At 42.3% G+C, this 20,067-nt stretch overlaps 1 protein-coding gene across 1 annotated transcript in view; it reads right to left on the bottom strand.

Moving 5' to 3' along the window:
• Positions 1-20,067, bottom strand: part of TNR (tenascin R) — a 509,827-nt gene that overhangs the window by 181,750 nt on the left and 308,010 nt on the right. The window contains exon 5 of the mRNA XM_066597493.1: positions 3,156-3,431. Coding sequence (XP_066453590.1) covers positions 3,156-3,431 — 276 coding nt within the window. The remainder of the gene's footprint in view (positions 1-3,155; positions 3,432-20,067) is intronic.

The following is a 20,067-nucleotide window of genomic DNA, read 5'->3' as shown; positions in this document are numbered from 1 at the left end:
CCCTTAGGACGGACAGAGGCTGGACAAATAGATTTGTTTTCAGTTTTTTTCCACCAAAAGGCAGCACTGCGTATATTCTATGAATAATAACTGTGTTGTGGCCCTGCCTATACAATTCTTTCCCTGCAGTATCAATGGAGGGTGCAATGCTCTGCAGAGGCGATTTTGAGAAGCAAAAAAAAATGCAGCACAGCTAACAGCAGCCTGGACAGTACTGCACACGGATAAATAGGGCCCTAGAAAGGACCGTTGAGGTTCTTGAAGGCTACACTCACTCCTAACACTCTCCCTGCCTATGCAGCACTTCTGTCCCTAATGCCAGGTGCAACGGTCTGCAGAGGCGATTTTGAGAAAAAAAAATTTGCCACTGCTAACAGCAGCCAACACACAGCTATCAGTGGCCCTAATAAGGACCTTTGGGGGGTCTTGAAGCCTACACTAACTACCAATTCTTTCCCTACAGCAGCTCCGGTACAAACAGCACTGTCCCTCATCTAACTCACACCGCATCTGAGGCGAACCGCGGGAGGGGCCGACTTTTATGTTCGGGTGACACCTGATCTCCCCAGCCACTCACAGCAGGGGGGTGGTATAGGGCTTGAACGTCACAGGGGGAAGTTGTAATGCCTTCCCTGTCTTTCAATTGGCCAGAAAAGCGCGCTAACGTCTCAGGGAAGGAAGTGAAAGTAACCAGAACACCGCATGGTGTTCGTTACGAATAACGAACATCCCGAACACCCTAATATTCGCACGAATATCAAGCTCGGACGAACGCGTTCGCTCATCTCTAATTAAAATGTATCAAAAAGGTTTCAACATTTACATTTGCTTACTCTTTAACCAATATTACTCAAAGGTGGAAGTTCACTTTATCTCCGAACATGGCAACAGCAGGATATTAAATAGTTAACGGGCATCCCCATCTTGGGAATCCTATTTCAATGTGTTTGAAATCACAAAACAATGCACTCACCCATAAGATGTCTATTTTCAAAATGCTCCGTTCTCCAGATAACGCAGATATTGATTCCTCTGTCCTCTGGTAGTTTACGCTTCTGCACTTCTTTCATCTAAATCTGATGGCCGGAGTCTCAGGAGCGCATGGAGACTAGCTTTTGGCCTGGCCACCAGCTCCCTTTGTGCTCTACTATATCTTTGCTTAGAAGAGGTAGTCTCTTTTCTTGGCAATGAGCAGTAAACAAATAGAGGGCAGAGGAATTAATAGCTCCAATATCTGGAGAACGGAGCATTTTGGAAATGAACATCTTATGGGTGAGTGCACGGTTTTGCAATTTTGAACACATTGAAATAGGATTCCCAAAATAGGAAAAGAAAGTGGAATGATCAAAAGCCAAGATATATCTGATTCCTCAACATTGGAATAAGGGAGGGAGCAAACATCAAATAAATCAAGTTGCACTATTTAGTATTTATCTAACTAGTATTTCAAACAGGAACTATAGTATTTCAGTGATTGGAGATGAACAGCGCCAGCGTTCTTCCAGAAGCCCACCTCTATTCACTGCGTGTAGGTAGTCATTCAAAAATGAACAACCGCCTGTTTACGCTGAGCGAGAACTTGTTCACTAGTCGCTTCATTTTAGTGAGATGAAACTGAGTAAATAGTGTCTACTGAGCGATTTTTTTTTTTGCTCAGTACCCTGTTTGGTCCCATGTTTAGATAGGACAACCAGCGCTGAAAATTACTCATTTGAGTGAGTTTTTGGCCGATAGTTGTCCCATTTAAAACCAGCCTTACAAAGTTGCTGACATAGACATGAATGCAACCTAGTGGCCTTTTACCGGTATAACGAGAGCCAATTGACATATCCCAAGTTTATCTCTGAGGAGAAATGCAAGGACGACAATAGTCATCATAGGGGATGGCGCATGTAGGAAGTTAAGCATTTATTGGTGTGCAATATTAGATGGCCATCGATAGAATGTCGGGAATGTCTATACTCTATGCTTAAAGTAAGTCTTACCTGCCGTATTATGTTGATTGCTTTTTTTCCTACTAGTTCTCACACCCATGAGAACTAATGATTCTTGTTTTTTGGTTTTTACACATGCTTACCAATACCATTGGGTCATCTGGGACAACTTACTGGTTTTCCCTTCTGGTTGGATGTTCTGAGAAATGGGAAATTGGGACCATTTTTATTATCTGAAAGCTATCTTGGACGTTTGGTATAATGGTGGGTATCACCAACATGCCTGGTGAGCGTGTAAAACTTTGACCTTGGTTTGTGTTCTTCTTACACCTAGAGATAAAGCGATGCCCACTCTTTAATTGTTTCTACTGCCAATCGACAAATAGCATGCCAGTTATCACTTGGTTCGGCTACTTTCATATGGAAGAAGATCGCTGGTATGGGGACAAAAAATCATTACTGTGATGGTTTGTCCCCATACAGATAGTATTCGTTGGCAGCACACTCCCCTGTTTAAATGGTAAGATTTGCTGCCAAGGAGCAAGCAGTTTTATGCCTGCATGAAAGTTAAAATCAGCCGATGAATGAGTGTTTACTTGTTTGTCTGTTGTTTGTAGGTATATTCAGATGGGCCAATAATCAAGAAAGTGGACATACAGGAGAACCTTAAAGGGGTATTCCAGGATGATGATCCTCAGGATATGTCATCAATAGTTGATTGGCGGAGGTCCGTCGCTTGGAATCCCTGCTGTCAGCTGATCGTCCAGCCCACTGTCAGTGGACGTCATCATCGGTGGTCAGGATTGGAAGTGTAATAGCCAGCTTTACTTCCATTGAAATTAATAGGATCGATGCCTCCTATGAGACCTTTGGCTCCTCAGAGATGAAAGTATAGGAGTGCTCCCATTGATTTAAATAGGAGTGAAACCATCTATTACACTTCCGGCCTTGACCACAGATGATGAGTTCCAGCCGGTTGCACTTACAGCCGGCTGGACGATTACCAGGGGTTCTAGGGATTAGTCATCAATAGTAAAAGTCCCAGAATACCGGTTTAACTAATGTTTCTCCGTACCTAAAAAGAATAGCCTACTGTAAAAAGTGTCAAAAAGACCATCTTTTGTCAAAACCTCCTCCAATATAAACCAGATTGACCATATTTTCATTCCCTTATCATCTATGTAAGGTTGATATGTAATAAAGGTATGGGCAGATACTCACGTGTGGACGTGGTAACACTGGCTGGCTCACTGCTGATGTCACTGATGACGGAGCATACACTGATATTATATGTTGTTCCTGGCTCTAGTTCTTTTATGGTCACAGCGCTCCAATCTCCAGGTACCCTCTGCTGTAGCTTTTGTTGGGGTCCCCATTCTCCTGGCACTGCTGGTTGGTATGAGATGACATACTCGGTCACAGCAGTGGTTCCTTCCCATACCAAGTCTATCCAATGATCTCCCACGCCTGTTACACTGAAATCCACTGGAGGAGCAACTGGAAGAAGACATAAGGACAATCAAAAGAAATGTCTTGTTATGAAGTAATGCAATTCTATGATAATATTGGTACATATTACAATATGATCAACCAATTTGGCAGATTCTCTTTATAATGTATTAAATTATGCATTTATAACAGATGGACTGAGAAAACATGTTTGATCATTAAATTGCATGTAAAGTAATAATAGGCAAATGTAAAAAAAATACCACCAGTAATCAATGATTCTGCTACTACCTAGAAACCATCAACAAGCATGTGAGGTGCCAGGCTAGGTGTCCTAGGATGTAGCCCCTTGCAGTATTGATGACCTGTCCTCAGGATAGGTCATCAATAGTTGATCAGTGGGGGTCTGCAGCTTGGGACCCCAGGCAATCAGTTCAACTCAGCTCCGTCTGCAAAGGGGTTGGAAGCGAAAGTGTAATAGAAGACTGATAGAAGCCCACTGAATTCAATGGACTTCTGGCTCTGACTCCAGTGCGGATGGAGCTGTCAACAACTGGCTAGTTCTAGTGAGGGCAGGAGCTGATTACCTAGGGTTCCGAGAGGGGCTAAATGCCAAGAATACCCTTTAATAATACCTATCACATGTATAGGAAATACATGTTTGCAGCTTTTCTTTCTTGTGGGGGCATACTGGGCAGCACTGCAGTGCTTAAGAGCATGGTGACCCAAGATCACATGGGTTTATCTGTCCTCATTTCTAACAAACAATGGGTAACCTACCTTATGGTCCTCATCTCCTATGAGCAGTGCCATCTTAATGCATGGGCCTGATGGACACTTGCCCGGGGGCCTCACAAGCATAGGGGCCCCACACTAATCTATGTATGTTAATATTTCAATGCACCTTGTATCATATATGATAATGTTGTGTGACGGGATATGAACTTGGCTCTAATGTGTCTATGCCATGTGTAAAGACTTTAATTTTGTCACTTTCTGTTTCACTTTCAAATTACCCATAACTCCTTTTGTAAATCATCCATAATTTCTATAATAAAAAGAGAGATTTCCCACTTAATGGGTGTGTGGATCGTCTTGTGAAGTGTAGTACATCGTCTCGTAACTTTTTTAGTGTTATGTAGCCTGGCACTATGAACAAAGAGACGTCTACAGTGCAAGAGGAAAATGGACCCTAGAGACTCAGACTTCCGGTTCTCCGGTCTAGGTCACCGGTCACTTACTCGGTCTTCCTCCCAAGTTTTCTCGATGTCATCCCATGCCTGCTGCATCTCCATGTAATATATATATATAGTGAAGTAGTTGTTGTAGGGGCCCCAGTACAGTGCTTTTGCCCGGGTGCCCATAATGCTGTTGAGACAGCACTGCCTATAAGGGAAGGGGGGGTAGGCACTGAGTCTTTTTGTACCATGATGGATATCCAGGAAAAGCCTCCTGCCCTCTATGTCTGACCCCAACCAATGTGGTAATACTATCTACTACCGCACAGGTGGGAACCGTGATCCTCGTGTCACTAGGACAGAACGTCTATGCTCTGACACATTCACCTGCTGGGGTTAATATCACCGTATGATACAGCGAGCGGAACATCCAAATCTGCATTGTTGGTTTGGAGGCTGGAGGACACAAGTTGAAAACCCCTGATCGTTATAACAAGTGAATGCTTCAACCTTTCCTTTTAAACCATCTTTGACTGAAGAATGAAGCACTGCGTGAAAACTGAGGCAAAGTGTTTCCATTCTTTGATGATCAGAGGGAAGGATAGAAATGACTACTTCTGTCAATTTTCTCAAAGATTGCTTTAAAATCCCAGAACCAAAGTCTTTTAGCTGTAAAAACCCAGGCAAAATACCGTGGACAATTGCATAGCTTTTGAGTTTTATACCCACTCTCCACCGGGAGCCCCCACCTTCTCCTGTCTTGCTTTCTGACTGTGAATCCCATGACTAATTTTAAGGCAATCTGTCACTCAGATTTATAAGCCTATTTAGACATTTGTATGGGGAAAATCCATATTGATGTCAGTTTGCATAAAAGTCCTCTTTTAATGTTATGTATTTGATCTTCAGAATCTTGCTTTGCGCCTATTCCTCACCAAACATTGTAATAGTAACCATACATTTCTCGTAGCGCCAATGGCTACACCTAAGCAATTCAAGACATTATGCATTATGGAGGAAAGGAAGAATACATTCTGGTGACCATAATCATGTCTGGAGGTCATGCAAGAAGCAACGTTTAAACTTTTACTGTCATCATTTACTTTTTTCTAGCTTTTAAAAAACAAGTAAAAGTTGAGCAGCCGACACTTGGATGACAATTATTTGAGTAACAGCAGCACCTTAAGGGCTTATTCAGACGACCGTATATCGGCTGGGTTTTCACGCTGAGCCGATATACGGTGTCCTTGTCTGCAGAGGGAGGAGGATGGAAGAGCCAGGAGCAGGAACTGAGCTCCCGCCCCCTCTCCGCCCCTTGCCACTATTTGCAATAGGAGGGGGCGAGACAGGGGCGAAGCTAGGTACCGTGCTTAGTTCTGCCCCCCTTCCACCCTCCCATTGCAAATAGTGGCGAGGGGTGAGGAAGGGGCAGGAGCTCCTTCCTGCTCCTGGCTCTTCCATCCCCCCCCCTGCAGACAAGGACACCGTATATCGGCTCGGCGTGAAAATGCAGCGGATATATGGTAGTCTGAATAAGCCCTAAATGTGTATATGTAAAATGACTACCGTGTTTCCCCAAAAATAAGACCCTGTCTTATATTTTTTTGCCCTCAAATAAGCACTAGGTATTATTTTCAGGGGAGGACTTATACTTACCTAGCAGGCTTGGTCCAGGTACCTCTCGATGCTCTCTACAGCTCTAACAAGCTTCTTGCAGTCCTCAGCTGCTCATAATAACCAATGCGATGGTGTGATTGGTTTATACAGCGCTGCATTGATTGGCTTAGCAGTTGTGGAAGAGCCGATCAATGGCTATCGCATTGTAGAGGTGGGATTTATGAATTGGCTGAGCCGCAACTAATCACAGCCATCACATTGGTTAATCCAGCACTGCATTGATTGGCTTAGCAGCGGTCGAAGGTGGGATTTATGGTTCTTGTAACCAGGAAGCGATGTTGTACGAGCGGCTGAGGACTGCCGGAACCGCACCAAACTGCAATGAACCTCTAGAGAGCAGACGGAACGACCTGGACTGAGCCTGCTAGATAATGTTTTTTTATGTAGTGTAACTTGGGATTATTTTCAGGGTAGGGCTTATATTTCATGCCTCCTCGAAAATTAGGCTAGGGCTTATTTTTGGGTAGGTCTTATTTTCAGGGAAACAGGGTATGTATTGAAAAATTATTGTTTGATATTGCATTGATAAGCATTGTTACATTTAAAAAACACATATAGTCTGCTTGTGGGTTGCAGTCTCCATTGCTTAGCACAGGTGAATAATTAGGGATGGGGTTAATCAATCAAGCTCTAATAAATTGCATCTGTGGAACGTCCTGTGTCTATTCCAAACAGAGGAGCAACAGAAGCGCTACAACTAAGTGCTATATTAATCAATACCTAAGTGTGTGCACATGGCTGTCTAATAGGTGTAGTGTGTTCTAAAGCCCTATTTACATGCAAAGATTATCTGTTTAGCACTGCTTTTTAGCCAACATAAAAATAGTGGCCAGGCAATTCAAAATTTGTTCCGTTTGAATAGAAATCCTGCAGTCTTTTGAGCGGCTTGAAGAGAGTAGACAATGCACTCATTGTGTATGACTTGCATACACAATGGGTACATTGTTTACTCATGTTAGGAGAAGACAATGGAATCCTGCTGGTCAGATAATCCCTCACATAAACAGATGCCCACCTGAGCCAACAACTAGTTCTACTTCTACTAAAGTTTTCTTTAGCTAATTCGGGAAAAAGAGATGAATTCAAGCCATTAAATTTTATGCAAAAGTTGTCGATTCATTTATTTGGCTGTTTAAGTGATAATCGTGTGTAAATGGGGCTTAAGTGTACTGTGTCATAAGTGTGATTTGGGATTAGTGACTTTGGAGTCAGGTACTTTGGAAAAGTCATTTGCATTTAATTCTTGTTTATCTATTTGAATTTTTGCATACACTACTTTTATCTAATGTATCTGTACGATCTCCATTTAGAATGTGCTCCATGATTGACAATGCCGTCCAGTGTACGTCTTGTGCCATGTATGCAGTCTTTGAACAGCCGGGTCCATACTGCTGTACGAGATGTGAGTGTGTTGCACATTTGGAAACCCAGATCCTGCATCTAAATGAGCTGCTTGCAATACTGAGATCCAATGGCAACATGGAAAGGAGTTTACTACTCACTGAGTAGACGCTCTCTGGGGTAGATGTGGGGGTGGATGGTAGTATGGGAGAGCAGGATCAGCCAGCAGCTAGCTAGATGACAGGCCACTCTCACACAGGACACTTTTTAAATAGATTTGCGCAGCATTTCAAATATTGTGCTCATCGCTGTACAACACTTTCATTGATTTCAATGGAGCCTCACAGACTAGCATTCAATCACTGCGATTTTCGAGCGCTGTCTGCTCTATTTTTGTGCATTTTCGCACTTTTTATTGCACCTCATCACTCATCACAATGATGGGTTGCATCAAAAAATGCTGTACAATGCAGTGACGTGTTCAAAAACGCCAATCAAAATAGTGGTAAAACACCATGCTTGAAAAGTGCCGTTTTACCAATGCCGTGTGTGAATGCGATCTTAGGAGAAGTAGAGTTAAGAGATCCAGGGAGGCTAGTCTTGAACTGGCACAGCCCAACAAGTATATAAAGTTGGCAGATGAAGGGAATGCCATTTCCGGATTAGCACTGCTGCAGCACAACATGGCCTCTGACCACCAGAGGGATGTCTGCTCCAGTAAGAAGGGACATAGGAGAACAGGGCAGGCTAGACAGGTCCTGGTAGTGGAAGACCCAATTAGTAGGAGGACAGACAGGGCAAAATGCCACAAAGACCGGGATCTTCGAACAGTGTGTTGTCTTCCTGCGGTGGAGAGGGCAACCAGATAGATAGAGGGGAAAACCGTGTAGACAGTGACCTGGGACTAAGCAATGGAAATGGGAGTGGAGTGGTGGGAGGGGTTATAACTGGCAGAATAGTTAGTAGGGATACACTTAATATAAAAAATAACCGAAACCTTCTAAACTGTATGATGACTAATGCTAGAAGTTTGAGCAATAAAGTTGATGAACTAGATGTAATAATCTCTGGAGAAAACTGACATAGTGGGAATAACGGAGACCTGGTTGTATGAAAGCTGTTGCTGGGCGGGGAACTTACAGGGTTACAGTCTGTTCAAAAGAGATCTTAAAAACCGGAAAGGGAGGGATTTCTCTTTATGTAAAATCATATATAAAGTCCACAATATGGGAAGATATATGGGAAGGAGATGAACATGTGGAGTCTCTATGGGTGGAAATATGGAAATACATGGAGGGGAAAACAACATTAAAATACTCATAGAAGTTTTCTATAGACCAGGGAATATAACAAAAGCTACTGGAAATATATTATTGAAGCAAATAGATGAAGCAGCAAATTACAATGAAGTAATTATTATGTGGCGACGTTAACTATTCGGATATAAACTAGGAAGCCGAAACCTGCGGATCTCATAAAGGTAACAACTTTCTATTGATTACTAAAGATAATTACCTTACCCAACTTATACAGGACACAACTAGAGGGTCGCCCATTTTGGGCTAAATTTTAATCAAGAGACCTGACAGAATAACAGAGGTTCAGATTGGGGGGCACCTTGGAAATAGTGACCATAATATAATACATTTCAACTTGTCTTTCAAGAGAGAGTTTTATAGGGGAGTTACGAAAATACTAAATAGAGATGAGCGAGCATACTCGTCCGAGCTTGATGCTCGTTCGAGTATTAGGGTGCTCGAGATGCTCGTTACTCAAGACGAGCACCACGCGGTACTCGTCTCGATTAAACGAGCACTGACCATTGAATTCAATGGAGCCGGCAATACAGCCGGCTCCATTGAAAGCAATGGGCTGCCGGCAAGCGCGGGATGAATTGTCGGGAAGGGCTTAAATATATAAGCCCTTTCCTGCAATTCATCCAGAAATGTGTAAAAATAAAAAAAAATATATACTCACCTTGTCCCGGCAGAACGATGTTAGCTCATTGAATTCAATGGAGTCGGCAATACAGCTGGCTCCATTGAAAGCAATGGGCTGCCGGCGAGCACGGGATGAATTGTCGGGAAGGGCTTAAATATATAAGGCCTTCCCTGCAATTCATCCAGAAATGTGTAAAAATAAAAAAATATATACTCACCTGGTCCCGGCAGAACGATGTTAGCCCATTAAATTCAATGGAGCCGGCAATACAGCCGGCTCCATTGAAAGCAATGGGCTGCCGGCGATCGCGGGATGAATTGTCGGGAAGGGCTTAAATATATAAGCCCTTCCCTGCAATTCATCCAAAAATGTGTAAAAATAAAAAAAAAATATATACTCACCTGGTCCCAGCAGACGGAGTTCAGCGCGGCCGGCGGCAGTCCTCCTGAACTGCTCTGAACAGCTGTGAGTAGTATTCAGCAGCCAGGGATTTAAAATCCCCGCCTCCTGAATGAGCTGCCTCTAATTGGTCACAGCCTGACCAATCAGAGGCAGATCTCACTCACACACCCATTCATGAATTCATGAATGGGTGAGTGACTGCTGCCTCTCATTGGCTCAGCGCAGGGACCAATCTGATTGGTCCCGCTGAGCCAATGAGACGCAGCAGTCAGGCTGTGACCAATCAGAGGCAGCTCATTCAGCAGGCGGGGATTTTAAATCCCCGGCTGCTGAATACTACTCACAGCTGTTCAGAGCAGTTCAGGAGGACTGCCGCCGAACGCGCTGAACTCCATCTGCCGGGACCAGGTGAGTATATATATTTTTTTTATTTTTACAGATTTCTGGATGAATTGCAGGGAAGGGCTTATATATTTAAGCCCTTCCCGACAATTCATCCTGTGATCGCCGGAAGCCCGGAAGCTGTATTGCCGGCTCCATTCAATTCAATGGGCTAACATCGTTCTTCTCTGCCACAGCTGTTACAGCTGTGGCAGAGGAGAACGATCTTTATGCTGACAGTGCGGGGGGGGGGGGTGTCTCACTCTTGCCACTATTGTGGCTTAATAGTGGGACCTGGGAACTTGAGATGCAGCCCAACATGTAGCCCCTCGCCTGCCCTATCCGTTTCTGTGTCGTTCCCATCACTTTCTTGAATTTCCCAGGTTTTCACAAATGAAAACCTTAGCGAGCATCGGCAATATACAAAAATGCTCGAGTCGCCCATTGACTTCAATGGGGTTCGTTACTCGAAACCACCTCTCGAGCATCACTGAAAGTTCGACTTGAGTAACGAGCACCCGAGCATTTTGGTGCTCGCTCATCTCTAATACTAAACTTTAGGAAGGCCAAGCTCAATCAGCTTAGTGATGCCCTTAACCTTAATCACTCGGATAATGTCCTCAAATATAAGAGTACAGACAGTCAATGGGAGGCGTTTAAAAACATCCTAATTACTTACTGTGAGCGGTTCATACCTCACAGGAATAAAAGACTTAGTAATAGGAGAAAACCAATGTGGCTCAATAAAGATGAAAAGGGGTCAATAAACAGCAAAAATAAAGTGTTTAAATTACTAGAACAAGAAGGCAGCGAAGAAGAACTAAAAACTTCAGATAAAAGCAGCAAAGATGGAGACAGAGAGACTTATTGAGAAAGAGAGTAAAAATAACCCTAAACTGTTCTTCAACTATATAAATAGTAAAAAGATTAATACTGAAAGTGTTGGCCCTTTAATAAATAATGCAGGAGAAATTATAGAAGGTGATGAGGAGAAAACAAATCTTAATAGTTTTTTCTCCATTGTATACACCGAGGAAAATGAAATGCCAGATGAGATGCAGAGTGATAATGTAAACCCTCCACTAAATATCACCAGTCTAACCCAGGAAGAAGTGGAAAGCCGTATTAAAAAAAAAAGTAAACTAATCACCGGGTCCCCATAGCATACATTCCTGGGTTCTAGGGGAATTGAGCCATATCATAGACAGACCATTCCTTTTTATATTTAAGGACTCTATAGTGACGGGGTCTGTTCCACTGGGTTGGTGCATAGCTAATGTGGTGCCAAAAAAAGGGTCAAAATGTAAACCTGGAATCTACAGGCCGGTAAGTCTTACTTCTATTGTAGGTAAAATGTTTGAAGGGTTTCTAAGAGATGCCATCCTGGACTACCTCAAAGAAAATAGCTGTATAACTGCGTATCAGCATGGGTTTATGAGAGATCGCTCCTGTCAAAACAAACTGATCCGCTTCTATGAGGAGGTAAGTTCTAGACTGAACCAGGGGGAGTCACTGGATCTCGTGTATCTGGACTTTTCCAAAGCGTTTGATACTATGCTGCATAAAAAGGGTGGTATATAAAATAAGAATGCTTGGTCTGGGCGAGAATGTGTGTAAGTGGGTAAGTAACTGAGCAGTGATAGAAAGCAGAGGGTGGGTATAATTGGTACATACTCTGATTGGGCCCTCGCTACTAGTGGGGTACCACACCGTCAGTTTTGGGCCCTATTCTTTTTAATATATTTAGTAATGACCTGGTATGGTCATTACTGATGGACGACCTAAAAACAATGTATAAATATATCAGAGGACAATACAGAGATCTCTCTCATCATTTATTTAGCACTGTGACTGTAACAAGGGGGCGTCCTCTACCTCTAGAGGAAAGAAGGTTTCAACATCCATACAGAAGGTGATTGTTTGCTATAAGAGGATTGGCTTCCTATCCCGATCTATACAATCCCAGAAGCCCCAGGACGTAACTGTACATCCTGTGGTGTTAAGGGGTTAATAAACCCATTAGAGGTAGACAATTTATAGGCTGAGTCAATGCTTAATGATAGTCACTGAGCTGAGGCATAGGGACAAAAGTACTGTAGTTCCATCCTTAAAAAAATCCATAAATTCCAAAAAAAAACTTTTTTTCTAAAAAAAAATGTAAAAGTTATTTTAAATTACCCAGACAGAGTCAAGGTCAAAATCTCTATAAAGGTTTATTTATATGGGAGATATTCCCATGCAAGTTCCATTATTTGTGATGTGAAAAAAAAACCTTATTGCACTTACATGCCATGCGATAAGCATGCGAATTCCATGAGTTTTTTAACCATTTCAACTATTAGAACAACATGCAAATTTTTTTCACTTGCGTGAAAAATGAACGTGAAAAGTACATGTACATCAATGCGAATCACACATGCTTAATCCCAAAATGCATTAGAATTGTAGAAAAATTGCTGAAACAAATTGAGTGCATTGTAGGTCAGATTTTCCCTGATCCACATCGCACTGTTCTGTGTAAATACAGCCTAGATAGACATTATGCGCAAATCAGTGTAGGTCACACTACTTGCATGATTCTCTTACTGATCTATGGCAAATACTAGAATACATAAAGTTAATATTGGCCTACAGACTGATGCAAAATCTGATACAATTTACTGTCATCGGTACAGCTTGGTCAAAATGCCTTGGAAATAGAATACAATTCAAATGCTTTGATGGAAAATAAACCTTAAATGGCTCATAGAAGAGATTTTACTTGTCCGTTCCTTTTCAAAGGGTGCCATGTCTGACATTGTGATTAGAGACCGCTGTGAGGGCAAACACTATGCTATAGATGAACATTAGCTTAAAGTGTGCAGAAAAATGCCTTCAAACTATGTAGAGTTTCACATCCATCCAGTCCTGTCGAGGAAACAGACCAATAAATGTAGGAACAGGGTACATGGATAGGTGGAATGGCAAGTAGAACATAAAGGGGTTAGTAGGTTGCTGGATGTGCAGGACAATACAACTGTTGGTGGTAAAATGAAGATTATCCTAAGACCTTTCCCTGATCTGCCCTGACTGAACGTGCCATTTAAGCGAAGCACCCGCCCCTAATAGGGCAACCCCATTTCTGGAACCTCACTTTATTTCCTATATATCTCTAGGCATAAAATAAAGCAGAGGCACTATATGAGAACAGGGGAGTGCAGAAAAGATAAAGCATAAGACCAGGAAAGAATACAAGAGCGACAAAGGTCAGAGCAATAGTAATCCAAAGTTCTGAAGTCAGTAAAGGGAAGACACCAGGAGAAACACCCAGAAGCTCCAAGGCAAACAGCCCTAACCACTGAGCATGACCAGTATGTAAAGGTATTATTGGCATCCTCTGTAAAGAGGAGCCGGAATAAACACCCAGTAGAAGCCACTGATCGGCTGGCTGAGATAGTAAGCAACTCAGCCGGCCTGTCAGCTTTATAACAAAAGGAGATGTTTCTCTCTTGGCGATCAGTGCCAAAGACTATTGTGCATGTGCCGACAAGCACATCAGGCGGTCTAGTACTGCCGCTGTGACATCACACTGCATGTGCCCAAATGCTGTTGGCACCAGTGGCAACGTAGCACAGAGATTATGCTATGATGCTTGCTGTAGTATCTACTAAAACATGCCTTTGCTAAGGTTAGACTAATTCACCAGAGGATGATCTGGAAGGCTCAACCACAATAGACCCTATAGATCCCAGAAGTGGACAATACTGTGTGAAGTTTTGGGAGTGTTTCATACTTTTTTTTAAAATAACCATCTTGTCCTTATTGAAAAATCATTAAATTATATAATCAAAGAAATAACATTGCAATGAACTTGTGCTTTGTCTGTATAGTTGGGGTGCCATTTTTCAATCATTTCCTCTTGTGGCGCCAAGAAGTTTCAGGCCAAAACTCTTTCAAAATTCTCGTATGTCCAAGCCTCCATGTTTGTGCATTGCTCCTTGTCCATAATACATCCCTTCAACTTGCATGTCCCCTGAAATGTGCATCTTTGACCTTGAAGAGTACCAAGATTTGCATGTCATTCACCACATATTTGCCTGCTGATAATGCATCTATGCTTTTCTATTATTAATGGGGACCATTGACTATTTACCATCTACTAACTACATATCCATGACCTTTGGCTTGTGTGGCTGTATGTATCTCCTTGTATCTCTTTACGGGGATGTTATAGGCTGAAATCGAGAAGCCAGACGAACAAAGGTGAAATGAATGATCAGTGGTTTGAAAATTAATTACTAAGGATCCGATGAACAGTCTTCCATCTTAAATATCCTCAGCAAGAGGGAATTTCCCCCTGGACTGTTGAAGAATTTCACTGCTGCCTAGCTGAAGAGTGACAATAGCATTGATTTGTTATGTATGCTCGATTCATACAGATCAACGAGTTTATGACGTCTGTAGATTGTTAATCTTTTTGTGCCTTTTACATAGGGTAAGTATTGCGATGATTGTTTGTAAACTAACAAATCAAAGAGATAATGGTCCAATATGAATGGGCATTAATACACGTTAGCTCATAAGAAATCCGGAGGCGTATCTGTGGCCGTCTTTGATGAAAATATAACATGAGTGTATATATGTGTATATATTTGGTGTTCCAGGAGTCAATTTAGTTTGCTCTTTGAACAAGAGTCTTTCATCACTGGAAGGAACTCCATAGGGGGTCACTTTTATCCTTGGAGAGCAGTGTATCTTTTTCACTCCAGTCTAGCTAAACTGATTTTGAGAGGAAGCCAAATGCAAATTGCTCTGTTCAAATGAAGCAGGCCACATCACCAGAGAGGAAGTACAAGATACACTGTTTAATATTCATTGGGTTGCCTCCTTGTTACCTGGCTGCCCTGTCCTAAAATAGGGATTTGCTTAATGGATCAAGGGATGGGAGTACACCTGGAGTTCAGGATGGAAGTATTAAAAAAAGTATGAGAAACAATGGGAAAGGGTCACATTTGTAGTGGGCAGCCCTGCAGATGGAATGTGTTCTATTTTTCTATCAACCCTCCAGAACAAAGACTTCAGAATGCCCTGTACGTTGTAGGTCTAAGTGTTTCTCCATTTAACTTTCAAAACTTTTTTGCATTTATTTGAATATCATTTTCTTTTGTCTTCTTTTTCTCTTTTTATAAACACTGCATATTTTTTTTATTAAAGCCTAACACTTTAATAAGCTTGGTCCATGTTGAACCTTTAGAGGGCTTTTCCAGGCAAAAATACTCTTCTTAACATAACTTCACGATAGGTCATCAGTAGTTGATCAGTCATGGTTTGCCACTCAGGATCCCAGGCAATCAGCTGATCAGGCATCAAATGTCAGCGCCACTACACACTAGGTTCATAGCAAAAGCTGCTGCTCTGACCTCTGTGCAGTGGCCACTGCTTGTAATTGCAGGATGGGTTCTCATTAAAGGGGTTTTCTAGTGAGAATACTACTGATGACCCTCCTCAGGATAGGTCATCAATAGTTGATCGGCTGGGGTCCGTTGCTCGGGACCCCAACTGAGCAGCTGAGCAGACGCATGCTGTCAGTGCCACAAATACACAGTGGTTGGAGTGGTAGCAGCAGAAGCCTCCACGCCGACCTCTGTGTAGTGGCCAATACTTGTAACCGCAGGCATGACTCTCATTGAAATAATGTGAGCCATGCCTGCAGTTATAAGCGCCGACCACTACACAGAGATCGGCGTGGAGACTTTCACTGCTTCCGCTTTGACCTCTGTGTATTTGAGATGCTGACAGCATGCGTCTGCTCAGCTGCTCAGATGGGTCCCGAGCAATGGACCCCAGCCGATCAACTATTGATGACCTATCCTGAGGAGGGTCTCAGTAGTATTCTCCCTAGAAAAACCCTTTAAAATGAATAGGAACGTTGCCTGCAATTGCAAGCACCAGCTGCTACACAGGGGTCCTCTCCGACCCCTGTGTGTAGTAAAGCTGACAGTGGGTGCCTGCTCAGCTGTTTGGCTGGGATCCCGAGTGATAGAGCCTAGTTAATCAACTATTGATGACCTATCCTGAGGATAGGTCATCAATGGTATTTTTGCCTGAAACACCCTGGTTGGATTTAACCCTTTGGCTGCGGAAGAGTAGTGTTTGTGTGAATTTGGGGGACTTGTGACCTCGCATTCCAAGAGTGGTGGCAGCAAGAATATAGGATATATGGACTGTGTTGGGGTGTAATTAACATTCAGTTTGCAACTCAAGGGGAGGATGAGTGCAAGATTGAGTGAGATAGATTAACCTCTTGCAGTCACATCCACGTCGCATGCCGGAAAAGTGCGTATGTAACATTGTCCATGCAGCTGCCTTGGAAAAGCTCAGGAGAGTAATCAGGAGACAAATTGGCACAGCCCTTTCTTAGCACCAGCACTTTGATCTAAAAATTGGCCATAGCAAAAGGACTATGCTGTTCCGACATTAGTGGCACATACTAGCAACAATCCTATCTATAACAAGGCTGTAATAAGACTATTTTAACTCTTATAAACCTCATAAGAAAGGGGATGTAATATGTGAATAACCTTTCAAAGTACACCATGACCAGTCAAGAGGACTCTATATTTCTTCATCACCCATTACCATTTATAGAGTAACTAGAAAATCCTCTTGTGGCACAAAGGTGTTTCAGGCCAAAACTCTTTCAACATACTTATATATCCATGCCTCAATGCTTTTCATTGCCCTTGCCCATCATATATATCCCTTCAACATGCATGCCGCCTGAAATGTGCATCTTGACCTTAAAGAGTAGCAAGCTTAGCATGTCATTAACCAGCAAATAGCTTAGGAGCCACTGGCGTAACTATAGGGGATTCAGGGGATGCGGTTGCACCCGGGCCCAGGAGCCTTAGGGGGCCCATATGGCCTCTCTTCTCCATATAGAGAGCCCAGTACTATGAATAAAGCATTATAGTTGGGGGCCCTGTTACAGAGTTTGCATTGGGGCCCAGGAGCTTCAAGTTACGCCTCTGCGTTAAGGTGTTAAAAGAAGTTGGGGGGGCCCAAGATAGACTTTTGACCCAGGCCCATGAGCCTTTAGCTACGCCCCAGTTATGAGCCATATGTACTTCTATAAGACAAGAATTAGTTCTGCCAACAAAGGAAAACAGTAAACTGATGCATTTATTTCGAAAACCTTTCCTGGTCATTTCCTCCTAGACATGGCAGATGTACTGCGCACTGACAGCAGGGTCGCCATACAGGGCAGCTGTCCGGCCTGTCTGCTGCAGCTGTATATAATCAATGTCCATTTCATATCCTCATAAAAACAAGAATGGTGTTGTACAGTCTGTGGTGTCATAAAAAATTACATAGTTGAATGAATGTAAAGCGAAAGTGAGGAATTTGAGGATGGACTTGAGACTTAAAAGCCTGCAGATCTGCCAATAGCAAAAGATAGCCTTTCATTTAATACTTGATGTAAAGCAGCCAAGAGTCACATACGAAGCACAAAAAACAAGAATAAAATAAATAAATGGAAGATCTTATTGGACAACTATTTGATTCATAGGATTTATCATGTTTGTAACTTTAATCACTACATAAAGCAATGGGTCTCATATAGTGAACTAGAAAGTTTATTTGCCTTTTACTACTATATGTAGTTGATGCACTCAAGTTTCAATGGACAAAATTAAGAAATAGGATACCAACTTGTACATACAATTGTTTTCAACTTAAAAAGAGGGTCTCAGGCCCCATGTACACTGCCACATTAACAAGCCTTTATATGGTGACCATAGCCTACCATAGGCTATGATCTATATTTTTTCTATGTTTTTGTGTACCGCCAATTGTTTTCAGAGGCATGCAGAGTTTTTCCCTATGCAGTATTTATGAGAAAAAATGGGATGTTCCAATGTCTACCCTATTACACAGGTATTCTATTCATGCAGTGCCAAAGTACATATGGGTCTGAAATAAGGACCTATAAAACTATATGCCGCTGTTCAGGGAACATAAGCCCTTTTAGTTAGGAAAGAGTACATAACGTACCATTGAAGGCGTTTTCCTTCCAAATACATTTATCACCTATCTGCGTAGTTGAGAAAGACTGCTAGGATCCCCAGGAATCACAAGAATGGTAGTCTTTGAGTGCCCTAGTAAATGGAGTAGCGGTGCGCGTGTGTGACCATCACTGCATTTACTGTCTATGGAGATAGCCAACTAGTGTGCTTGACTATCTCCATTAGTCCCATGGAAATAAATGGAGTGATGGTCATAAATGCACATTAATGCTCCATTAATTGGAGGACTCAGGGTCTGCCGTTTTCATGATCGCTGGGATTCTTAGTGGTCTGAGTGTAAGGATGTGCTGTTTGTTTTGTGTTTTCACTGGTAAGTATGTCATGTTCTCTTTAATATTGTATGGCCAGAATGCTATCCAGGGAAAGTTTAGAAACCCCATGCAGATGGAAAGGGGTATAAGGCAATTAATTAGTGCTGTGACGCAGCAGACTGTGCATGTGCAGTAAGCAGGTCTTTCATGTGAGAAGAAGAGGTCCCACATCAACAGAAAGAAAGACCAGAGCTCACTTAGTTCCCAAAATGCATTGACGAGGACAAGGGGTGCAGCAGTTTCAGAAGCTTTGTTTTGGAAACGTAAGTGAAGTGATGCACTTGCTTCCCGGCGTTGGCCTACCCGTGGCATTTGTAACAGACACTCCCTTGTGCCAAAACCCATGTTAGAAAGTTCGAGACTGTGAGCTACTCATCGTTTTCCCATTGACTTATAAGAATACAAAGTAGAGAAGCAAACAAAGTGCCGCCTGTGTATGACAACCTATTCAATTGTCCGCCCAGCTCTAGCTAGTTTTGGTCCCACCTGCAACCTGAAGTAAGGCCTGCATTACATGACCACCAGCGATCCTGCAACTATCACCTCCCCTGTGGATAGCTAATGCGGTGGGAACACTCCTTTAGCTCAGATCCACTTCAATGTTGACTTTGAACTTTCTGTTTTATGAATATAATGCAAAAATAGCACAGTACCATGTTAGCTACAAATATATATGATGTAAATACTCCTGTATAAAAAAAAGACAACCGTACTATAGAGGTGACCAGAAAAACTATATATCCAAGCTTTCAACGCTGGACGAAGAAGTAGCCTTAAAAGCTTGCACATCTAACTTTTCGGGTTAGCCAATAAAGTTATCACCTCTATAATACCGTGTCATTTTTGTATGAGTGAATATAATGAATATTAATGAATATAAAGCTAGAGCTATAGTACTGCCAGAAAAAATTTAACCCACGCAGGAAGAGTACTAAGGGAGCTGGGGGCACCTTAACAATGCGAATTAATTGGAGGGGGCGGCGCATTTTGAAATTCCTTTCTTATTCACCCAGAGAGCTTTTCCCGCCTCTGGTTGTCAGCTCCAACATCTGTTTCACAAAGATAGCACAGAAACAGCTAAAGAATGGAATATTAGAAGAACTTAAAAATAGAGCGACAACCGAAAAAAAAAACTATTATGTTTTGCTCTTTAGATGCAATTTTTTTTTCTTGTTGGAGCCTCAGAACAGTCCCATTTGTCTCTGATAAATATAGACGCTTTCTCTATGTAAACGATATATCAGACTCAAAAGCCGCTGTCGTAATTCCAATTATGCGCGAGTTCACAAAACCTGCAACTTATGGGGATATTTCCATGGCTACAGATTTCACTCTTTCCTTCATTTCTTTTTTTTTCACATTTTTTTTTTTTAGTCCCTAAGCATAA

This window comes from Eleutherodactylus coqui, chromosome 3 (assembly GCF_035609145.1).
Source record: "Eleutherodactylus coqui strain aEleCoq1 chromosome 3, aEleCoq1.hap1, whole genome shotgun sequence".
In the NCBI taxonomy this organism is placed as follows: Eukaryota; Metazoa; Chordata; class Amphibia; order Anura; family Eleutherodactylidae; genus Eleutherodactylus; species Eleutherodactylus coqui.
This window is presented reverse-complemented; position numbering and strand designations above follow the sequence as displayed.